The 22,422-nt window shown below is 34.9% G+C and overlaps 1 protein-coding gene across 7 annotated transcripts in view; it reads left to right on the top strand.

Moving 5' to 3' along the window:
- Window positions 1-22,422, top strand: part of rock2a (rho-associated, coiled-coil containing protein kinase 2a) — a 272,191-nt gene that overhangs the window by 229,879 nt on the left and 19,890 nt on the right. For 5 of the 7 annotated variants that reach the window (XM_039748916.1, XM_039748914.1, XM_039748915.1 and 2 more), the window contains 7 exons: window positions 116-210; window positions 2,940-3,131; window positions 3,690-3,858; window positions 6,844-7,032; window positions 19,180-19,250; window positions 20,682-20,770; window positions 20,881-20,959. In XM_039748916.1, coding sequence (XP_039604850.1) covers window positions 116-210; window positions 2,940-3,131; window positions 3,690-3,858; window positions 6,844-7,032; window positions 19,180-19,250; window positions 20,682-20,770; window positions 20,881-20,959 — 884 coding nt within the window. The remainder of the gene's footprint in view (window positions 1-115; window positions 211-2,939; window positions 3,132-3,689; window positions 3,859-6,843; window positions 7,033-19,179; window positions 19,251-20,681; window positions 20,771-20,880; window positions 20,960-22,422) is intronic. The other 2 variants (XM_039748920.1, XM_039748919.1) reach the window with 1 other exon arrangement.

The following is a 22,422-nucleotide window of genomic DNA, read 5'->3' as shown; positions in this document are numbered from 1 at the left end:
TTTATAGGCTTCAGGGATTGCAGAAGGTAAGGATACTTAACCTAAAAATTAAGTATACCTCTAAATTAATATATTGGAGTAAAATGTTAAATTGTTTTCGAATTGTTTCCTGCAGAATTGCAGAAGATGAAGGAAAGTGAGCAGTCACTTGGAATAGTTAAACTTCAGTTTGAGAAACAATTACAATCTGAACGAACACTAAAGACACAGGTAAATATTAAACACCATTTTTCTTGTGTTTATTAAACAACTGATTTATTGTATCCATCAAGTCATGTGGCCAGTTTTTGGATTAGAGGTACACGTATTGGTACTACCAGTATTACACAACATAGAATTTATTTTAAGTATTCCAGTATAGCCGAAAACTCTTTCTAAACACTGACAAAAATCATAATTTTTGGTTTTGTTTTGGGCACTAGTTGGCAGTGAAGTCTGCCAAGTAAACTGAGACTTGTGCTATTCAGGTGTCCTTTCTTATTACAGCCCATCATCAAATATCTTGCTTGTCAAGACGTCAAACTGAACTTACTTTTCTAGCTATGAAACCACAAAATATGAGTCAGACAATGTATTATATGTAAAATATATATGTTAAAGACTGGAAAGAACAGCATCGCCTTTGCAACATGCTTTGCAAACAGTGTCACAAATAAACAGAGTGCTCGAATGCTTGAAGAAAGCATATTTTTTCTTCAGGTACTCAGGTTTTCATCCCACATCACAAAGGCATACAACTAGATTAATTGATGACGTTTACTTACCTATATATGGATAACTGTTTGCACCTAAGTGTTCCCTGCTAGGATCTGGTGCTTGTGTATGATGCTGCCCAAATCTTGCCCTGGTGACCCTTATGTACATTAAGCTGCTTCAAAATAAACCTGTTTAGAAATCACAACAAATAATAGTCCATAGTTTTGGGAATGTCATTTGATTTCTTTTGTATGTCTGGTTAATATCCTCCGTTCTGTACCAACTTTTCTAGAGTATTAACCATGCAAATTAATGTAATATTAAAGAGGTTAATAAAGTTTACCTAATGTGGCCCATCAGCACTACACTTCCTGAAACTTACTAGTAGATGAATGTGCATCCAAGTATGTTAAGTGAAAATGTATTTCCTTTCATACTTTGTGGCACTGCATGTAGAATGGTTCCTAGGAACAATATAAAGAACATATTTCAGTAGGAATCCCTTAGCAGTCCCTGCGTGTAATGAACTTACCACAAAATATGAGGTCAAATACTTCACAGTACTATCTGGTTATAGAGGCTCATAATCTGCAAAGTACCATTCATGATTCCTATTGCTGTTACATGAATTAGTGAGTTGCATTTGGCAATTGTTTTTCACAAAGCCTTGGTAATGATTTGAGAATGTGTCATTTCATTATTTGTATTGATCGATCCATTGATCTATTCATGTTCTAGTTTCTACCTGTCCCCACCAGATTTTTTTTTTTTTTTACTTCTTTGATATATTGCTGTCAGCACATACTCTAGCTTACTGCAGCTCAATTTTCTGAGCCTGAATTTTTTTTATTGCAGAGTGATTAGATTTCATATATTTACCTTTATTTTTACATAGTTCAATTTCCACTTGATACACTAAATGGCAAAATATTACAGGTTAACTAAAAGTATATTGGCCAGTGTGTGTGTATATTATTATATTAATTTAAAATGCAGTGGCATTTTGCATCAAAACTCTCCGCATCATGTTCCCAAGAGTTCTGGCTTCTTCCTAATGTCCACAGTTTTCTTTGCATAGATCCAGCAGTTATGATTCACTAATTGTTCAGCATACTGCACTTTAAACAGTTTTAAGATGTGCATCTGTTTGACAAAATCTGATAACACGAAAAAAACAAGAAAATTTAATCAGTTTTAGCTGTGGTTTTGATTGTCCTCTGAGGTTTACCTCTTATAGCTTTTTAAGATCTAGTAATATACTTAAATATATGACTTCACTTTATGATTATGTTTGAAGCCTTTCAGAAACATGTTTTTTTTTTTCAAAGTATGAATGCAATATTTTTTTATGATATCCTTAATCCCGAAGAGTATGAAGAAAATGTAGAAACTGTTAAAAACATTAACATTTTTCACTTCAAGCCTTAGCTGCTGTTTGTGTAAAATACTAAGATATGAAGAGAGCTGACCAGTTTAGTGCTCTCATTACTTAGGAGGGTACTGTTACAGATGCTTAATGTATTCAAGATTTATCTTTGTTATTGCCTTATACTGATAAAGGAAATCACAACACTAATTTGTAACAACTGGTGTCAGAGCTTTTTCTGAAGCACAGTGTTGTGTGCACACTTGTGTTAGCAGTCAATTTTTGATTAACAGTATGAGAACTATGTTTTCATAATCAGTTTCTTAAGTAAAACAGTGTTTAAATTAACAAAAGGTGAACTGTATTTCTAGAAATTTCAAAGGAAATCAAAGGTGTGATAATATTATTGGTCAGCTGTTTTTAATTTATGCAAATTGACTTCCATGATCGATTGTTGAGCAATCTCTTGTTTAGTTCTCAGCCATGATGCTGTCCTTGGCATTTAGTCCTCAAACACCGTATTCCATTTACAGCAGGTTTCAGTCCATTCTAAAGATGTCACTATATAGCAATCACAACAATTTTAATTTTTCTTTTTTTTTTGTAATTTTTGACTAGTTTGACAATGCAAGCATATATTTAATTTTATTTTTAATTTATATACAGTTTTTCAATACTTAAATTCTTAAATATGTTCAGTATGATTATAATCAGAAGGAAGAGGTCCTGGCTACTTTTCCGAATTAAGAGTGATATATTGTTTTGAAGTTTCCATGGACAGTAACATTGAATTGGAATCCTAAAGTTTTTTTTTTTTTTTAATCTGGTTATTAAAGAGCCATAAATGTAAAAAAAAAAAAATCTAAACTGTTTGCAGGCAGTGAACAAGCTGGCGGAGATTATGAACCGCAGAGAAATCCGTGGAAGTGGAAGTAGGCGCGGAAATGACACCGATGTGCGCCGAAAAGAAAAGGAAAACAGGAAACTTCAGCTCGAGCTTCGTTCTGAGAAGGAGAAACTTAACAGCATGATGATCAAATACCAGAAAGAGATTAATGAGATGCAAGCAGTAAGAACCTTATTTACGAAGGGCAATTGCCATTTATCTAATGGGTGCTGATATGCTCCAAAAACCTAGCTTAAATTTGCATTATAAAACCAAAACTTTTTTTACAAATATTTTCATGTAAAGCTTTATATGTATACCCTTAGTCTAGGAAATTATCTGTTAATTAAGTAATAGGTCTCCTAATGGTAGATAGTGTTGTAAACTGTGTTCTGAGATTTTTCAGTTGAGTAACATGGAAGTTTAAATGTAAAATTGTTACATACACTAATCTTGCCTTTGGAAACTGGTTCATTAGTACATGTAACTAACAATTTCATTGTACTCTGTACACTTGACAGTAATTGCCTTACAAACCTATAGACCATTATTTTTGAAGATTTTTTAAATCTTTTTAATGATATTTGTAGCTATATTATATAAACATTTCAACTGAACTGTCAAGACAGACCTACCATTTTTAATGCATGCAGACAATGTAGAGTAGTAGTAATTGTGTGTTGTATCTGTATATATATACTCACACATTATATATGCATTTTATTATTTTTCTTTTAATAGCAAATAGCAGATGAAAGCCAGGTACGCATTGAGTTGCAGATGGCATTGGACAGCAAAGACAGTGACATTGAACAGCTGCGTAATCAACTTATATCCCTGAATATCCACAGTTCCGATACAACAAGCATTGGCAGTGGACCAGATTTTGATGTCGATGATACCTATCCAGGTGAGCTGCACTTATTTCAGTAGTTTATTGCTTCAATTAATACTATTTCTGGATATCAATGGTAAATGCATTTCAGTAGCATTTTATGTAAATTTGCCGAGTCTACAAAATTAAGGTCAAGAAAAACAGTTTCAGTTTTTAAGAGCTATTTTTGTTTGCATTCATGAATATAAGAAAAAATATTTCCATCACATCACAATTATGTACATGAAATTTAATTAAAATATAGCAAATTACTAAATATATTAAATAGTTGTTCAAAATCAGTTTACCCTCAAAAATGCCCTCTTTCAATTTAGTTGCCTGAAGACCTGGAAACAGCACAAATACATAAAATAGGCATCAACGTTTGATAGGGCTTTGACAAACTTCTTCATTAACCATTAGCTTAATATGGAGTGATGGTAGTAGCACTTTATTTGGATCTACCAAGCTAGGTCTGGTGATGTATTTGGCACCAAGCTGTAGCTTTCCTCTAAGTGTCCAGTCCTTCTGAACCCAATGGCTTTGCTGTCCCACTCACAAAGAAACTGTGGGAATTTTGCATGTCCTGGCTGTTGACCTAGTATGAAGCACAGAATGTTTAGGTCCCCAGTGGTGCTCATTGTAGTTAATAGCTGTTTATATAAAACAAAACTCTCTTGCTTTAAAGATTGATCTTAATATTAGAAAATGTTAAATTGAAGCAAATTCTCATTAAAATAAAATAGATATTATAAGGTGAAAGTTTAAAAAATATACATGATTGACTACTAACAAATGTGCATTGTGGGAAAAAATGTTTCTTGATGGAGCAAAATGTATTTCATTTTTGAATTTAGTGCCCAAAAATATCTAAAAATCACATGAAATAAAACATTTTTTTCAATTTATAGATCTACTTTCACTCACTATTAATTGTGATATAGTTCTTCTGTTAGTGTAAACATACATGCATATATTGTTAAAAACATACATTACAATCTGTTGTGTTTTTATTTGTCACTTTTTCTTTTCATTATGTTAAATCAGTGTTTCTTTTACATTTGTTTAGTGTGACACATTTATATATGTTATAAAAAATAAGTATTTCCATTTCTCATTAGTAAAGCAATTTCCAGACATTTTGATTTTTGAAAAGCTACATACTGAAAAGAAGTATCCATTCTTAATGCTCTAAGCACATTACAAGTCAGTATTTCAAGTAGCTTGCTTAAATCCAATAAATAATTATTTGTCTCTTCAAAATGTATAACATTCACATAAGCAAGTTCAATGCTTTCAGGTACTATGACTTTCAGATCTATACCACTTCTTTATTATTTTTATTATTAACTCATTAGGTTTGGACAGTAATCCTAGTAATGACTGACCATTCATTTTTATAGCAATGTTTCTGCCATTAACTTGCTATAGCTGTTTTACAAAAATAGTTGTAGGACTCCTTAAGAAATAATTACAGCACTTTTTGTGGCTTATTAATATATCAAATCTGTGTGGTTTTCATTTCATTGTTGAGTAACTTTTTTCATATTTCGTGCATTTATATTTTGGCCAACTATCTTGTACCTATTCAGTATTTTATTTGCCTTGTTTCACTAATCCCATATGTCTATGCTAAATCTACAGTAAATTGCAAAACATAAGTAAATGTGTTGCTCTGTGTTTCATTTTACCTTTCTGTGTTAAAGTAGCAACATTTTGAGCACTGCTTTTACATTTTTTGACAAAAAATTATTTCAGGCCACCTTTCTCGGTTTGGCAAAGTAATTCACATAATCAGTAATGAGAAGTTAAGCAAAATGACACCTTTTATTGACGAAGTAGAACGACTGCAATATGAGTCTGAGTTGCCTTGAAAGCTTGCATATGGTAATCTTTCTAGTTAGCTAATAAAAGGTGTCATTTTCTGCTTAACCTCATAACATGATAGAACACCCTAGCACTACAGACAAAATCAATAAGTAATTTATTATGAACTTGCACTTGAGCAAAGTGATTGGTTGAATGAACGCACAAAATTATCTCACTACACATACTGTAACTTAATTTTGTAGGTTCCCTTCTAAATCAAGATGATTTGCCCCTACATATTTATTTAACATGACGTACATATATTTCTATGAATGATTATGACTTCCACCTAGGCTGCTGAGTCTGTAGTACTCTGTACAAGGCTAGCACTATTGATATTGTTAACTAGATGGTGTTCTTTAAGAAAACGAGACAAATGTTATAAAAACAAAAGGCAGATCTTGTTACACACATTCTAAATAGTGGGCAGTTACTCTGATAGACCTTTTACAGTCTAATTCCTGTCTTGAACAGAATAAAACAACCTGCAGTCCTTGTCCTGACTGGGTCCTCAATGATCTTTATATTATGAGGTGTCAATAAAGCAACAGGCGTGTTTCAAACAAACCTTTTTCAAACATTGCCTTTCACCAACATTTCTTGCAAAAAAGAATTAACAGTGATGTTTTGTTCACCAGGTAGTACAGTTGCTAGATATTCATTAGTGAGAAAAGGTTAATAGACATTTGGAGTATTTGAAACAATATTTATTTTATCTCCTAAAAGCAGAGGTAATATGGCCTTATAAAGGCACACGAGTGTTAAAGGATTGCACTTTCTATTTGACAAACAGTCATTTCTAACCTTTAGTCATCTGCCTCCTCTCAGGTTTATATTTCCATTTCCAGTAACAATTTGTATTTTGTCTTCTATTGTCATCAATGAAAGACATATTTTGTCTGTTTAAACTGGTGTTACCTCATATAATAAAAGCAGTGATCCATTAATCTTAACCTAACCCACTATTAATTATTTATTCTAACAAAGAAGGCAACAACTATAATAAATGTTTCCATAACATGTGCCACTTTAATTGATCTGTTATTTCCACCTCCTTTACATATTATATGTATATATTTTTAAAGTCGTTATAGTTGAATTATAATTCCTCAACCTTTTTTCCTTTGCATTTTTCCTGCTATTCATTTTTAGTTCGTATAACTCATTCTCATACATCGGAATCCTTGTCTTTCACCTACAAACGATCATCTACTTCTGTCAGTATTGATACTAAGCCCTCCCAGTCCTGTATGATTTTTGACTCTGATTCTGATCTAGAGGAAGCAAGTGTGAGTGAACCTGAGCCACTCAAATATGAATCTTCAGAGTGTGACAATCCAGGTGACCTGCATGGATACGCTTCGTTTCTGTAGTTTTTATTTTCAAACAGCTGCAAAGTTTTGTCTTTTGATACTAACAGACTAAACTTTGGAATGCAGATAAGAATTCTTTCATTTGTGCATTGCTAATTTGACCTAATACATTAAGATGCTGGCCAAGTTAAGAAGTATTTGAATGGGATTTGGTTATTTATAGAAGTTTGAAATATTTTTGCTTGCCTAGATCGATAGTTTTGACTGTTTATTTAAAAAATGAATTTGTTTCAACAAGAATACACACAATGTTAATATATATGTATTTTCGTGTGCACTAATCCCCAATCCAGTATTTTAGGTGAAAACATAAATAGGCTGAAATAATTTTGTTTCTTGATGCTTCTATTTATAATTCTGGATGGTTTAAACTTTACAAAGTAACACTTAAATATTTAATATTTCACTGGTGTCTCTCATCACTTAAAGTTTACATAGTAAATAAAAGTCATGTGAAGTAATAAATGAATTTAAAGTTCCCCCCTAGTGTATAGATTGTGATAATGGATTGTGTTTTTTGTTTTAAATAAAGTACAAAATAAAATGCATCATTAGAGACTATATATAAATAAAATATGATAAACCAAAGATATCCAAACTCTGTCCTTGGGGCCCACTGCGGCTGTAGGTTTTGGTTCCAACCAGATTCATAATCAGTAAAAATAATTTTTTTGCTTCTTCTCATATTCTGCATTCAGGAAAGCACAGTAGATTGAATTTTACATTTATAAAAAATTTAGAAATGTTTCTGTTTGCTATAGTTTTATAGGCTTAGCTATATTTAATTTCCCTACTCTTTTTGCCATTTTTCTATGTAGTTTGCTAACTTTATTGTATCCTAATAGTGACAGTTAACATCAAGAACAAACAACACTAAGAAAAGGATGCTACTAAAGCATCAGACCCATTAATTATTAAATAATTGGTTAAATAACCAGAACACCTGGAAAAACAAAATGAAAATCATGATGGAAATATTGTTAAAAAGTAAAAAAAAAAAAAAAAAGATCCATATTTAACTGCTTTGTATGTTGTAATAAAAAATACCAAACTTAATTTTGTAATCTTACATTGACCACAAAACACAGAAATAACAGTTCACTTAATTAGGCTAGGAATTCAGTTAAAACAGAAGTTGGTTAGAGCAAAATCCTGCAGCCACAGTGGGTCCCCAGGACTGATTTTGAGGATCACTTTTCTAGACTGTTACTTTCTTTAAGTATTAAAATACAGTTAAAGTACAGGGTGGTCCAGATCTAATTATGCAACTTTTAATGCAATGCAGGAAAACAATACAAGACAAAAGAATTGTTTGAAATATCTTGATAAACGAAAATGTAATTACATTAAATTAATTCACTGATTTTTTTTGTGTGTGTGAATTCTCTATATAATAAAGTTATAGCGTAATGAAAATTGCATAATTAGATCTGAACCACCCTATACTATATAAGTAATAATAAAATAATTTATAAAGCAGTTTTCACTACTCAAAGTGCTTTACATAGAGAATGAGGAACCACTTCAACCACCACCAATGTGTAGCACCCACCTGGATGATGCGATGGCAACCATGTTGCACCAGTATGCTTACTGTACATTATCTGTTAGGTGGAGAAGTGGTCACAGAGAGAGAGAGTAGATGATTATAGGGCCAGAACAATTAGATTATTGTGGGCAATTTAGCTTCGACATTGGGGATACCCCACAATTTACTAAGTAAGTCCAGGGATCTTTTAGGACTATAGAGAGCCAGAACCTCTGCTTTACATCTTATCTGGAGGACAGTGCCATTTTTGCAGTTTAGCATCCCTGATACTACACTTGGGCCATTGGGAACCACACAGAGACTATGGGGTAAGTGTCCCCCATTGGCTTTTCCAACACCTGTTCCAGTAGCAACCCAAGATTTTCCTAGTCTCACATCCAAGTACTGGCTGGGTCCAAAAATGCTTAACTTCTGAGTTGCAGGTGGTATGGCTGCTGGCTAGAATGTAATGGAAAAAAATTATCATAAATAATTCATTAACACTGGCACCACTTCTGCCTTTCTCTTCTTTCTTCACAATGGATTCCTCGTTGTGTTTTAAATTCCATTTTTGATTTGCTTTTCTTAACACTCCTCTTGAATACAAGAATATACTGATAAACCTATTTGTCTAAAAAGGGCATTCTGTTATGAGGTGATGCATTATTTCCATTTTTAACTTCAACATTCTACTGTAGATTATATTTGGAACATGTAAATAAAGTTGGCAACTATCAACCTATATATAATAGATAAAATATACATTGCTTACACAATTGGCACTTTTCAATTACTTTTCACTATTTCATATTTAAATTTCAGTTGCAGTCAACATGTACAGGTATGACTGATTATACTCTGCATAAGTATCTTGTTATCTTAAGCATGCATTGTTTGTGTATATACTGTATATAAATATATATACACTAGCCGATGCCCGCCGTAGCATACGGCTGTGCAAGAATAAGAACGGAAAACGGTGAGAAAGGAATTCAGAAATCAAGAAGAAAGAAATAAGTCTTGAAAGACGCAGTTGTGAATAGGTGTTTTGCTGGAGACGACAGATAAATGAGTCGAAAGACCTAACCCTATAAAAATCCATGTACAACTGACTATGGCTGAAGGCTGGTTGTTGTAGATTAACACAAATCTTTGCAAACGTAATGCAAGGTGGGATGTTGGGGTCGTGTTTGAAGTAAATGACAATGGTATTATGGAGAATCTCGGAAAGAGCTTGAATTTCAGCTTCACCACCATAAACTCCAGATGTTGCCATGTATTAATAGTACTCATAACTTGTTGTGATAACTCGATTTGTGTTGGAAAGAACAACAGGGAGAATGTCTCCAAATTTGTCCCAGTGTGATGCAACGAAATCTACTGCTCCATGTCGTAGTGAGAGTCCATTGCCTTTATCAACTGTTTGTGTCAAGAAATAACCCACTGATAGGAACATGCAGTTGCCGAATCCCGGAATAGAGATGATGTTGTGCAAAAACCCGTCGACAGAGAAGATACTGTCCATTTTATAACAAAGGCTTAGGAAACAACCGTCGCAGTATAACGAAAAAAGCAAGGAGTGAAACCAACAGCAAGGCACGAAACCAATGCCAATGGTCAAGAGAGTACCTTCCTGTAGCAGTCTACGAAAAAGATTCCCAGGCGCACACATGGCCGAAGTGAAAGGTCACGTGGTCAGGCTAGATATAGTGCATTGACGTGACACCAGTGCGGTCATGAGAGAGGAGCGGGGAACGTAGTAGTCCGAAGGAGGAATAGGAATCGAGAAAAGCAACATGAGGGTATATGGGATGCTACAGGCAGCGTGGTGAAGGGTTTGGAAGAGGAGGAATAGGAATTGAGAAATACCATGTGAGCTGCATGTGGAGGACCGGTTTTGAAGAGGAAGCAGGATGAACCAATAGGAATCGAGAAATGCCGTGTGCGCTGCGTGTGGGGGGACCGGTTTTGAAGAGGAAGCAGGACGAACCAGAAGAGAAAAATATATGAGATATACACACACACTACTAGTCAAAAGTTTAGACTCACCCAGAAATACACATTTGTAATAGATATGCATCCCTTTATTTATCAAGATTCTATTAAATTGATTTCAAAATGTATCAAATGATTGTTTTGTTTTTTATTATTCAAATATGGCTGCAAACCAAATCATTTTCAGCAACCATTCCTTAAGTCTCCAAATGGTACACTACCTTAGTGTGGCAGCCAGTGGAATTTTTAGATTGCAAGGAATTTTCTTTAGAGAAGGTCACTGTGGGAAACAGATGGCTTGTAATTAACACTAGAATTACCAGAGCCTACGAAAAAACTCGTAATTCCGTCCCACCTTAAACTGCTTCTTAAATCCCTTCACACCTCTCCGCCAGCGCCCTTTGTCTTCTAAATGTGCTGATAAAGAGAAGCTCGGAGCAGCCGGCTATTCCATCCCCCCACCAATTTAGAACGCGCACGAACTTCTCTCAGCTCATGCCTTGATTGAGTATCTGGGAGTGAAGTGGAGTTTTAGAGTGGAAATAATAGATCGTTGTTTGGAACACACGCATTTCATGTCTGTTCCGTTTCTACAGTAATCTGTGTCAACACATTGTTAAAACAGAAACTTTTTTATATTCTAGTAGTAGATGACAAAATGTAGGCATAAACTGTATAATGTATGAAGCCTGAAGTCCAAATAGCAAAGAAACATTTTCACAAGAATAACACAATTGCGCTTTTATTCAAAAATATAACTGCAGAAACAAAAAGACGCCTAAACATGTGACATTGACACCACTTTATTGTAACTGCCTCCGTGGCTCAATAGACTCACCCCCCGCTTGGGAATCAAAAGGTCACGAGTTCGATCCTGTGCTCCTCCGTTTTGAGAAGTAAACTGCTCTTAGTCTTACTGTTTTAAAATAAAAGCATACATTTGATTTCAGTATGTAACAGCCGGTGCAATTTATGATCCTTGTAAAGGCTAGCTTTTTTTTTTTTTTTTTAATTCACTTTTCATTCTCTCAGTCGCGTTCAGAATCAATCCATACAACCCCATCTGACACAGCTGTTTTCACTAAAGGCGCTATAGCTCTGCAGTGTACCACGATGCATACTAACGCCAAACACCCTCAACCCAGGAACATATATTGGTGTAAAAGTATAACAAAAGTGCACTTTTATTCAAGTGCACTTTTTCCATCGCCTTTTCCTGTAAGAAGCAATGTACACACTTCTCTCTATGCTGTGGTTTCTATTACACACCTGAAAGAAAGAGACAATACATGTGAAAATATCCAGCATACAGCAACATGCGGGACTGGCAGGAACACTCAATAAAACTGAATAAAAAGAAAATCAAGTGACGGAGAGATACGAAGAAGGCAGCTTCGCCAGCGTCTGTGTGTCAGAACCGGGGCGTTAGTATGCATCGTGGTACAACGCAGAGCTATAGCGCGTCTGTATTCTGTTTCTTTTGTACTCCGGCACGCAGAGGAGAGAATAGTAAAGAGCAGTAAGTTCGGCGCTATATGCAATCATCAGACACTCCCCATCTGCCCGTTGTTTTGTTATACTTTTCAATACTTTTTATACTGCTCAAACGGGCATGCTCAAAAATACACGTGTAATGCCACGAAAAGTGCACGCAGACACTTCATTTCGCAAACAAAACAAGTGCACTTTTATTCAAAACTACCTGTATAACCGAAGAAAAAAGAAAGCAAGAAACAGAATACAGACGCTATAGCTCTGCGTTGTACCACGATGCATACTAACGCCCCGGTTCTGACACACAGACGCTGGCGAAGCTGCCTTCTTCGTATCTCTCCGTCACTTGATTTTCTTTTTATTCAGTTTTATTGAGTGTTCCTGCCAGTCCCGCATGTTGCTGTATGCTGGATATTTTCACATGTATTGTCTCTTTCTTTCAGGTGTGTAATAGAAACCACAGCATAGAGAGAAGTGTGTACATTGCTTCTTACAGGAAAAGGCGATGGAAAAAGTGCACTTGAATAAAAGTGCACTTTTGTTATACTTTTACACCAATATATGTTCCTGGGTTGAGGGTGTTTGGCGTTAGTATGCATCGTGGTACACTGCAGAGCTATAGCGCCTTTAGTGAAAACAGCTGTGTCAGATGGGGTTGTATGGATTGATTCTGAACGCGACTGAGAGAATGAAAAGTGAATTAAAAAAAAAAAAGCTAGCCTTTACAAGGATCATAAATTGCACCGGCTGTTACATACTGAAATCAAATGTATGCTTTTATTTTAAAACAGTAAGACTAAGAGCAGTTTACTTCTCAAAACGGAGGAGCACAGGATCGAACTCGTGACCTTTTGATTCCCAAGCGGGGGGTGAGTCTATTGAGCCACGGAGGCAGTTACAATAAAGTGGTGTCAATGTCACATGTTTAGGCGTCTTTTTGTTTCTGCAGTTATATTTTTGAATAAAAGCGCAATTGTGTTATTCTTGTGAAAATGTTTCTTTGCTATTTGGACTTCAGGCTTCATACATTATACAGTTTATGCCTACATTTTGTCATCTACTACTAGAATATAAAAAAGTTTCTGTTTTAACAATGTGTTGACACAGATTACTGTAGAAACGGAACAGACATGAAATGCGTGTGTTCCAAACAACGATCTATTATTTCCACTCTAAAACTCCACTTCACTCCCAGATACTCAATCAAGGCATGAGCTGAGAGAAGTTCGTGCACGTTCTAAATTGGTGGGGGGATGGAATAGCCGGCTGCTCCGAGCTTCTCTTTATCAGCACATTTAGAAGACAAAGGGCGCTGGCGGAGAGGTGTGAAGGGATTTAAGAAGCAGTTTAAGGTGGGACGGAATTACGAGTTTTTTCGTAGGCTCTGGTAATTCTAGTGTTAACAGAGTGTAACAAGTCCTGGAAAGCTGGTAGAAAGACTGATAGATATATGTGTGGCTGGGGATGGTACCCAGCCGGGACGCCCAGAAGAACCGGAGGAAGGCTTACGCTTCCTCCAGACCACGAGGCCGCGACCACCCTGGTGGCTATGGGGACCACAGGAAAGGAGCATGGAAGCTGAACCCTATAGGGGCCTGTGGTCACTGCCAGGGGGCGCCCAGATGCCTGAGGAGCCTGGCCCTCATCACTTCTGCCACACCTAGAAGTGCTGGAGGGAAGAAGACCAGGGACACCTGGAGTGATTCTGGGTGCACAGCCAGCACTTGCGCCACACCTGGGAGAGCTGACGGAAGGTTATCGGGAGGCACCTGGAGCTCATCCAGGTGAACATAAAAGGGGCCGCCTCCCTCCATTCGATGGCTGGAGTCGGGTGGAAGAGGACGGAGCTCGGAGGAGAGCAGTGGAGGCGGTCAGGAGAAGAGAAAGGCATTGTGTTGAGGACCTGGACTGAGGGCAATTGGTGCTGCAGCATTGGGTTGTGTGTGCACTGTAAATGGATATATTGTAAATGAACATGTGTTTTAGTGGAAAGAAACACTGACTGAAATTTGTAAAAACAATACTAGACTATCGCATATCTCTCCAGGTCTTAATTACCTACTATATATGCTCTGTAGTCTTTCCTTTTCAGCTTCACTCTTGATGAAGGCTATACATCTGAAACACTGTGCCTTTTTCCTTTCATTCTCAAATTGGAAGTAACCAGTATATATATTTTATCATAATTATTTTAGTGCTAGGTCTTTTGGTCATAAAATATCTTGCGACACAAAAAGGAACATATTTACTCTTGCTGGTTCTTTTCTTGTAATAAATACATAAATAATTAAAAGAAACAAAACTAGTACCATTACGTTTTATAATTGTTGGTATTTTCTTGGTACCAAGGTATTGGTCCTTGTAACATTACTTACAGGTGCACAGTTTTACAGTTAGAAATACAAACTCCTTCATGTTGTAGATCTTTTGTTCTCTGTTACCGGCATCTTCACGCTGTATATCATGAAAGCAGCATTGGCCGTTACAGTATTAGCAGTAACTTCTATTTTATTGTGGATTAATATGTTTAGATGAAAATAAGTTTGTCTATTCTCATAAAAAATGCTTTCACTTGTAAGCGCAGTACGTTGTACACCAATAGAAATATAGTGTAGTTAAAATAAAGCACCAAAAACCAAAAAAAAATCATGATGCTGAACACAATAGCAAAGTATGAACACAGACATAATGTACTGTTTCTTTTTTGTTTTTTATTCTTTTTTTTAATAAACATTTTGGGTCCCTAAACATTCAAAAGTCAACACAGAAGAGAACAATAAAATAAATTCCTTGTGGCCTAGGTATGCTGTCTCATCCTGACCCTGTGGTAGTCGGATATGCACTACATATGAGCAAACACTGTGCTGTATGAGCTGGAATACAGTAAAGGTCTTACAGTTGTCTCAGCATTAGTGGTGACACATCTAGCGAAGTGAAAATACTGCTTCATATTTCAGGTTTTGGATTCAAATGCCAGTCTGGACACTGTATGTGTGGATTTGCATTGCATGGGTGTGTCCCATGATTGACTAGTATGTTCCAGAGTTAGTTCCTGACAAGTTTCTCTAAGTAAACTTTTTTCCCAGTTTTATTTCCACTTTTTTTTTTTTTTTGGTGATAATTATGAAACACCCCATGTATGATTTCATGCCATATTAAAAGTCAGCTGTAAATACTGTAATAATGTGATAATTATGAGTGTGAAGCTGACACTTTTCTCTTGAAAACAGGGTATTTATGTGGGTGTGCGGCATAGTTTACCTGTATAATGCAGCAAAAATTTTTTAAAACATTTTTGGACCATTGCTCGGCCTGGTACCGGGCTGCTGATGGTTTTAAATGTCAAAAGCTGCTGATAGAGATAATAAAGGAAGAAATTAAAAGGTTGGTATGCCATTTAATCCTATAGAAATGTGTGAACAAGTTTGAGAATTCATTTAGCTGCATCTATTTTTCTTTCAAAAGTGTCTTGGAAGCCTGAGAGGTTAATGTGGCAATGGTCAGGCGATGCTAAATATTTTATAATAGGCTGTGTATGGTTTTCAGTTCTGACCATTTGAATGTGTTCCCTAAAATGCTGTTAAAGCAGTTTCTCTTTTACCAAGATATGTTGTTCCACACTTTCTGCAAGAGATTAAGTAAATATCATTTTTGAACTTTCAGGAGGTTGGCACGTTTTTATATAATATTTTACAGCGGGACTAGATGTAATTTTACTGTTGTTGACATATTTGTAAGTGATATGGTGGCTCCTATTATAGCAGAACGTTCCTGGTGTGGAAGGTTTCTCTGCTTCCTAAAATGAATAGAGAACAAGAAATTTGTGTATATTATGTCATTGATAGAAGAAGATCAAGGGTAGATTAGATAAAAAGTCTGTCTGTAAAATAGGGGAATTTTATCCTGTTTTCTGAGGGGAAGGAAAGAGAGAGATTGTTTATTTAGAAACTGGATGACAAACATTTCTGATGTTCCTGTTTGGGTGAATGAAGAGAGACTGAAAAAATAATTTTTAATGTGCCATGGTTGGAAGCAGCTATAGAGCAGGTATGTTAGCCAGTTAGCATGCAATCAACAGAGGTTTTTATTCCTGGAGACTATTATGACGGTGTAGTAGAGCTACAAGTAGGTATTTTGACCTGACAGGTAACTGGAAGCTGTTGAAATGTTTGATTAATCCCTGAAGCTGGCTGCTAAGATATATCTTTTGTACAGGTCAGAAACAAGGCTTGGATAGGAAGGAAACAACTATCATTCTGTAAAGTTCTACAGTTGTTCTGCAAAGATTTTGGTATACCTAGGTCCTGTCCTAGTATGACATTGCGACCTGGTCGCTAGGTGTGGCTATCAAGAGATGGCACTAAGGTTAAGTACCAGTTCTGCTAGTTTAATAAGACTGAACGTGGGTGAGTGGAATGCACTGGATGTCAGTTAAAGTAATGTCTGAGGGCCTGTGGAGGGCAGTTGTGTAAAAAGAATTGATGTCCCAAATAAAAATGAGGCCTTTGGTACCCTAAACCTGAAACAAGCAAACACCTGGATAGTGGATAGTTCCCCACTGATCAATAGGATGGGACAAATAATACATTTCTACAGAGTTCAGTTCTGTTCAGTGCAAAACAATTAACTGCAGTTTTAAGGTCCTGCATATTGATAAACTACCTAATTTTTGCACCATTTCTATTCAAATACAAGGTATAGTTAGTTAATATTTAACATATTTTTATTCATTCACTGAATGTTTTGGCAAGTGTATACATCTTCATCTTACTTTTCTAAGATGAAAATTATTAGTTTGTGTATATTTATATTACAGTTTAATTCTGAATTTGTACTTAAATCTTATAACAGTTTGAGGATGATTCTTTTTAAAGAAAAATGATCAGTGTACATGAAGAAACAATCACATTTTTTTTTTTAAATAATTACACTACTTTTCCAAATGTAAACAAGTAAATTATTGTTAAAACATTTCGCATTCTGCAAAGTCTTGTAAAACTGTATTTGCTATTTGACTTAACAAATATTCATTAAGGCTCCATCAGTACAATCCAGGTGATGCTTTTCTGCAGCTTTCAGTTCAATGGTCAGACACATTTGAAGTAGGTGTCCATAAATCTGTTTAGTGAATTCCTAATGTTATTCTAATGGATTTAGTGTGAAACTTTGCTTGGTCAGTGCTCTTGTCTGTACAAGCAGAATTTAACCTAAATTAGAGTATGAATGTCAAAATGTCCTATTCCAAAACATTTTATAAGTAAATTACCCAATAAAATGCTTGAAAGATTATTATTCACAGTAATTATGCAGAGTGTAATCAGTCATACATATATGAACAAAAAATATTAGTTGTTTGACACGTTTCTAATTTTAAGTAAATTTTATTTCTTCTTTAGATAGGTTATTGTACACCTTTAAACTCCATTGTAGAAAAACAGTTTATTTTGAGTACTATGATTAAACAGTAAAGGGAAATAGATGTAAAGAGTTCCTCTTAAATTATGTTTTGTTGTTCTGGCAGATTTGTATATTCTACCATCAAAAATATAAATAAACCAGTATTTATTAACAATAGCAGGGTTTAACTACAACGTGCATACTGCACAGTGCTAGTAAACACATAATGAAATGCAGTTTTCTTAGACATACAGCTTTTTAATTTCTATCAAATCTCTCATGTTTTTGTATACTTCTACTATGTTTCTGAAGTTTAATTTGTGCAGTATATAGTACAGTTAAATTTTTCGATAATTACATTTTCCAGGAAATTGTTCCACTAGTAGTCTGTATTCCTTAGTCAGTTTTTGGTATTAGCCCTTTGTTATTTAATTTGATTTTAGGTGTAATCCATGACCCAGTTATTGAGACGCAGTCCGAAGGTGATTACTTTACGTATAGTCAGAATATCACATTGGAGATTTATTTAATTTGGTAGTCTTTGCATGTTTAAAATGTATGTAGAATTAGTGGAAATCACTTTTATCTGAAAACTGATTTATTTTCTTTCTTTTACTTTTTCTTTGCTTTTTCTTTCATAGACTTTATTGGGAGTGCCAGAGAGTGTTGTTAAAATACAGCTACATCACGTCTTCGGGTTGTTTCTTATCTTTTATGTTATTAGTGGCCTTAATGAATTTAGAATGAGCTTTGAGAGTAATGTAATAATAGAGCTTTTTATAAACTGTTGTTGAAAAATCAATTCACATTATAAACAAAATATCCTTTGAATTAGAAGCTCCACCTCTCCCCCTCATTCATTGGTCAAGATATTCTTGTCTTTTATTCAAAATTCAATCCAATATGAATTGTGCTTCCTGTTTTTGATGTGTGCTGATTTTTATGGAAGTAACTATTTAACACAAGTTAGCAAAAAATGCATGTGTTTTGCATGTTGTGAACAAACTGCTGGATAACGCAACATGAGTGACATGAGAAGCGCCGTGTGGAAGTTTTTCTTGTTGTTCGCCATTGTAGAGCATCGGTTACCATTGACTTGTGTTATATTATAAGCTCCTTCTCCATGGAAAAAATGAGATAAATTTTTTTTTCTCGCTCATTGATACAAAATACATGAGGAAACATATAAGAAAAACAATTTTTGGGTGGAGTATTCCTTTAAAGAAATAAAAAATGGCCTAGCAGGAAAGTATATAAGTTTTCATAGTTTACACTTTGTTGCTATTCAATAGTTTGGTTTGCTTGGCTGATTGCTAATTTATCATTAACAGCAAGTACAATGAAGGTTTAAATAATTTCCTTTAGTTTGCCTTTGAATGTGATTGAATATTCTTTTTGTTTTTGGTTGTATGCTTAAAGTGTGAAAGGACTGAAAAAAAAATTTCCTTGATTCTTTTAAAATAAAAGTAATTGTCAGGTACTAGTTATTTATATAAGAGTCAATTGTACCAAAAAAAGCCAACAAATTAATAATTTTTAAAATTTTTTTTAATAGTTGAAATAACGTTCTATTTTGAAGACATTTCCCCACCCAAGTAAAATTGTTTTTAATTAATTTATTTTATATGTGCTTTATGGAATTGTGGTTAAAAAAGCGGTAACTAAATTTTGTTTACTACATTGTCTTCTGTTTTATTTTAGAGTCAAGATTGGAAGGATGGCTATCACTGCCTTTTAGAAACAATACTAAAAAGTTTGGATGGGAGAAGAAGGTAACATTATATAATAAATCCCCCTCAAAAAAGTTAATTCTGATATTTGCCTTGGTGCACCATATTACAATAAAGATTACCACTGCAATGATCATTTATGCTGTTTATATTTAAGTTTGAATAACTGCCACAGATTGCTGTCTTTATATTGAACATTTTGCGGAGGGATAATACCGCATAGCTGTTTATACTGGACAACAAAGATTTTCCTTCCTGAACACTTAGGTGTATCTTGTGGATTTTTGGCCTACTTATCACAAGAAAAAAATGCACTGCTTTAGTACAGTCACCTATTTATGATTTTTCTATCATAAGTAATTTGTATACAGTACAACAACTACAGCTGCAACATCTGTAGTGATCTAACAGTACTTTACTGGCACTGCTACTAGGAGTCCAGCTTGGATATTCTTAGTATTGTTTTTTTTATTTATTAATAGGACAGCAATGCTAAGGAATCTAATTAAATTAAAATGAAATGGCTGCTCCTTACACATTTGCTTCCAAGGTAGAACAGTGTGGCACGTAAAGCATTTGTCAACCCAAGAAAGATATATTTGCTTCATATTTATATAGCACTTGGACTGATTAAATATTTTGTGAAAATTATGAACAAAGAAGGTGAAGGATTTCAATGCTTAAGACAGGTGTTTTTAGGAATAACTAATGGCAAGATTAAGGAAGACATTTATGTTGGTCCACAAGTTATGACACATTGAGTGGTTCCAACATCTGTTAGTGGGGCCAGAGAAACAGCCTGCAAGGCATTCAAGAATGTTGAGAATTTTCTTGGTAACTTTGGAGCATCATACTATGCCCAGCCTGTTGACAACATGCTTCAAGCACACAAAATCATGACGTACAACATAACGCTAACATTTTGTTTTCTGCATTCACACCTGGTCTGCTTCCTTGCTAATCTTGTTGCAGTCAATGATGAACATGGTGAAAGGTTTTACCAGGACATTGTTGCCGTTGGAAAGGCAGCGTGAAGGCAACTGGAATACATCAATCCTGGCCGACTATTGAAATGAGAAGCACTAGATGTGGAGTACAAACGAAAATCCGCAGCAGCAAAACATTTTTAGCTCAACTGAACTAATACTGAAGCTAAATTCAATAAAAGTTAATTTCGTGTTACTCAATACAGTCAGTCTGAAATTATATTTGTGTTGCATCTTGAGGTTGTCAATCAAATACTAAAAATTTTCAGGTAGCAAAACTTTTGGAAAAAAAATTGTTGTTGGGTGTTACTGGAGGTTATGGAAGGTTTTATTTTTCAGTTGGTAGAGGGTGACTATTAGACTAAAGAGGGTAGTAGTTATGTTGTAGTATAAATAGTGTGGCAAGGTCCCTTGTTTTAAATCACTTCAGATACAAATGAAAACCCTTTCCTGCAAAATTCTGTTTTCCTTTTTTTTAATTTGACAGTACGTTGTTGTGAGTAGTAAGAAGATACTTTTCTACAACAGTGAACAAGACAGAGAACAATCTAATCCTTATATGGTCTTGGATATTGAGTAAGCAGTTCATTTTCTTTCGGTGTAGTAATGTAAGTTGTTTTTTTTTTTTTCAGTTTTCTTTTGGATATATACTTAACAATTTGAGTCTGCTTTTGTTTTCTTACTAGTAAACTGTTCCATGTGAGATCAGTAACACAAACTGATGTGTATAGAGCCGATGCTAAAGATATCCCAAGGATATTTCAGGTAATACTTACTTTAATGTCTTGCATGTTTTTAAAAAAAACAATTCTTTAAAAACAGAAGATGAGATTGACATTTGAAAAATTATTCCCTATTCTCAGAAAATTGTGGTACTTTTTATAAAATCATATGATCTACTTTATAGAACATTTAAAAATTAAAAAATTAAAGAATTAAAAAATGTGTTCTTTTAAACACCAGAATGAATATATGAATATATATATATATATATATATATTTTTTTTACTTATCCACTCTAGTTAGAATATTTAATTTATTTAATAAAATTTAATTTATATCCGTGATTTGACAAAAACATTTTTTGAAGTCACTATACACTCACAGGCCACTTTATTAGGTACACCTTAATATTACCGGGTTAGACCCCCTTTTGCTTTCAGAACTGCTGTAGTTTTTTGTGGCATAAATTCAACAAGGTGATGGAAAAATTCTTCAGGAATTTTGGTCCATATTGACGTCATAGCATCATGCAGTTGCTGCAGATGCAAATCTCCTGTTCCACCACATCCCAAAGGTACCCTTTTGGATTGAGATTGGTGACAGTGGAGGCCATTTGAATACATTGAACTCATTGTCTTGTTCAGAAACCCAGTTTGAGATGATTTGAGCTTTGTGACATGGAGCGTTACCCTTCTAGATGTTGCCTTCAGAAGATGGGTACACTGTTGTCATAAAGGGATAGACATGGTCAGCAACAATACTCAGGTAGGCTGTGGCATTTAAACAATACTTAATTGGTACTAAGGGGCCCAACGTGGGCCAAGAAAATATCTCCTACACCATTACAACACCACCACCCTGAACTGTTGATATAAGGCAGGATGGATCCATGCTTTCATGTTGTTGACACCAACTTCTGAACCTTCCATCTGAATGTCACAGCAGAAATTGAAACTTGTCATACCAGACAGTTTTTTAACCTCAGTTGCCTGTTCTTAGCTAAAAGGAGTGGCACCCGGTGTAGTCACCTGCTGCTGTAGTCCATTTTTTTCAAAATTTGATGTGTTTTGCATTCAGAGGTGCACTTCTGCATACCTTGGTTGTAACAAGTAATGTAAATACTATTGCCATTCTATCAGCTCAAACCAGTCTGGCCATTCTCACTCAGAAAACTGGAGCTCACTGGATATTTTCCCTTTTTCAGACCATTCTCTGTAAACCCTGGAGATGGTTGTGCATGAACATCCCAGTAGATCAGCAGTATTTGAAATACTTGGACTTTAAACTTAAATCACTTTTCTTCCCCATTCTGATTCTTGGTTTTAACTTCAGCAAGGTCATCTTGGGAATATTTGTATGCCTAAATGCAGTGAGTTGCTGCCATGAGATTGACTGATTAGATATTTGTGTTAACAAGCAGTTGAACAGGTGTACCTAATAAAGTGGTCAGCGAGTGTGAATAAAACACTTTCTTGGATACGTGGATTTTGTACCGTTCTTGTTGC

The sequence above is a fragment of the Polypterus senegalus genome, chromosome 3 (assembly GCF_016835505.1).
Source record: "Polypterus senegalus isolate Bchr_013 chromosome 3, ASM1683550v1, whole genome shotgun sequence".
Taxonomy (NCBI): Eukaryota; Metazoa; Chordata; class Cladistia; order Polypteriformes; family Polypteridae; genus Polypterus; species Polypterus senegalus.
The sequence above is the reverse complement of the archived record's forward strand: the minus strand, read 5'-3'. Positions and strand labels throughout refer to the sequence as shown.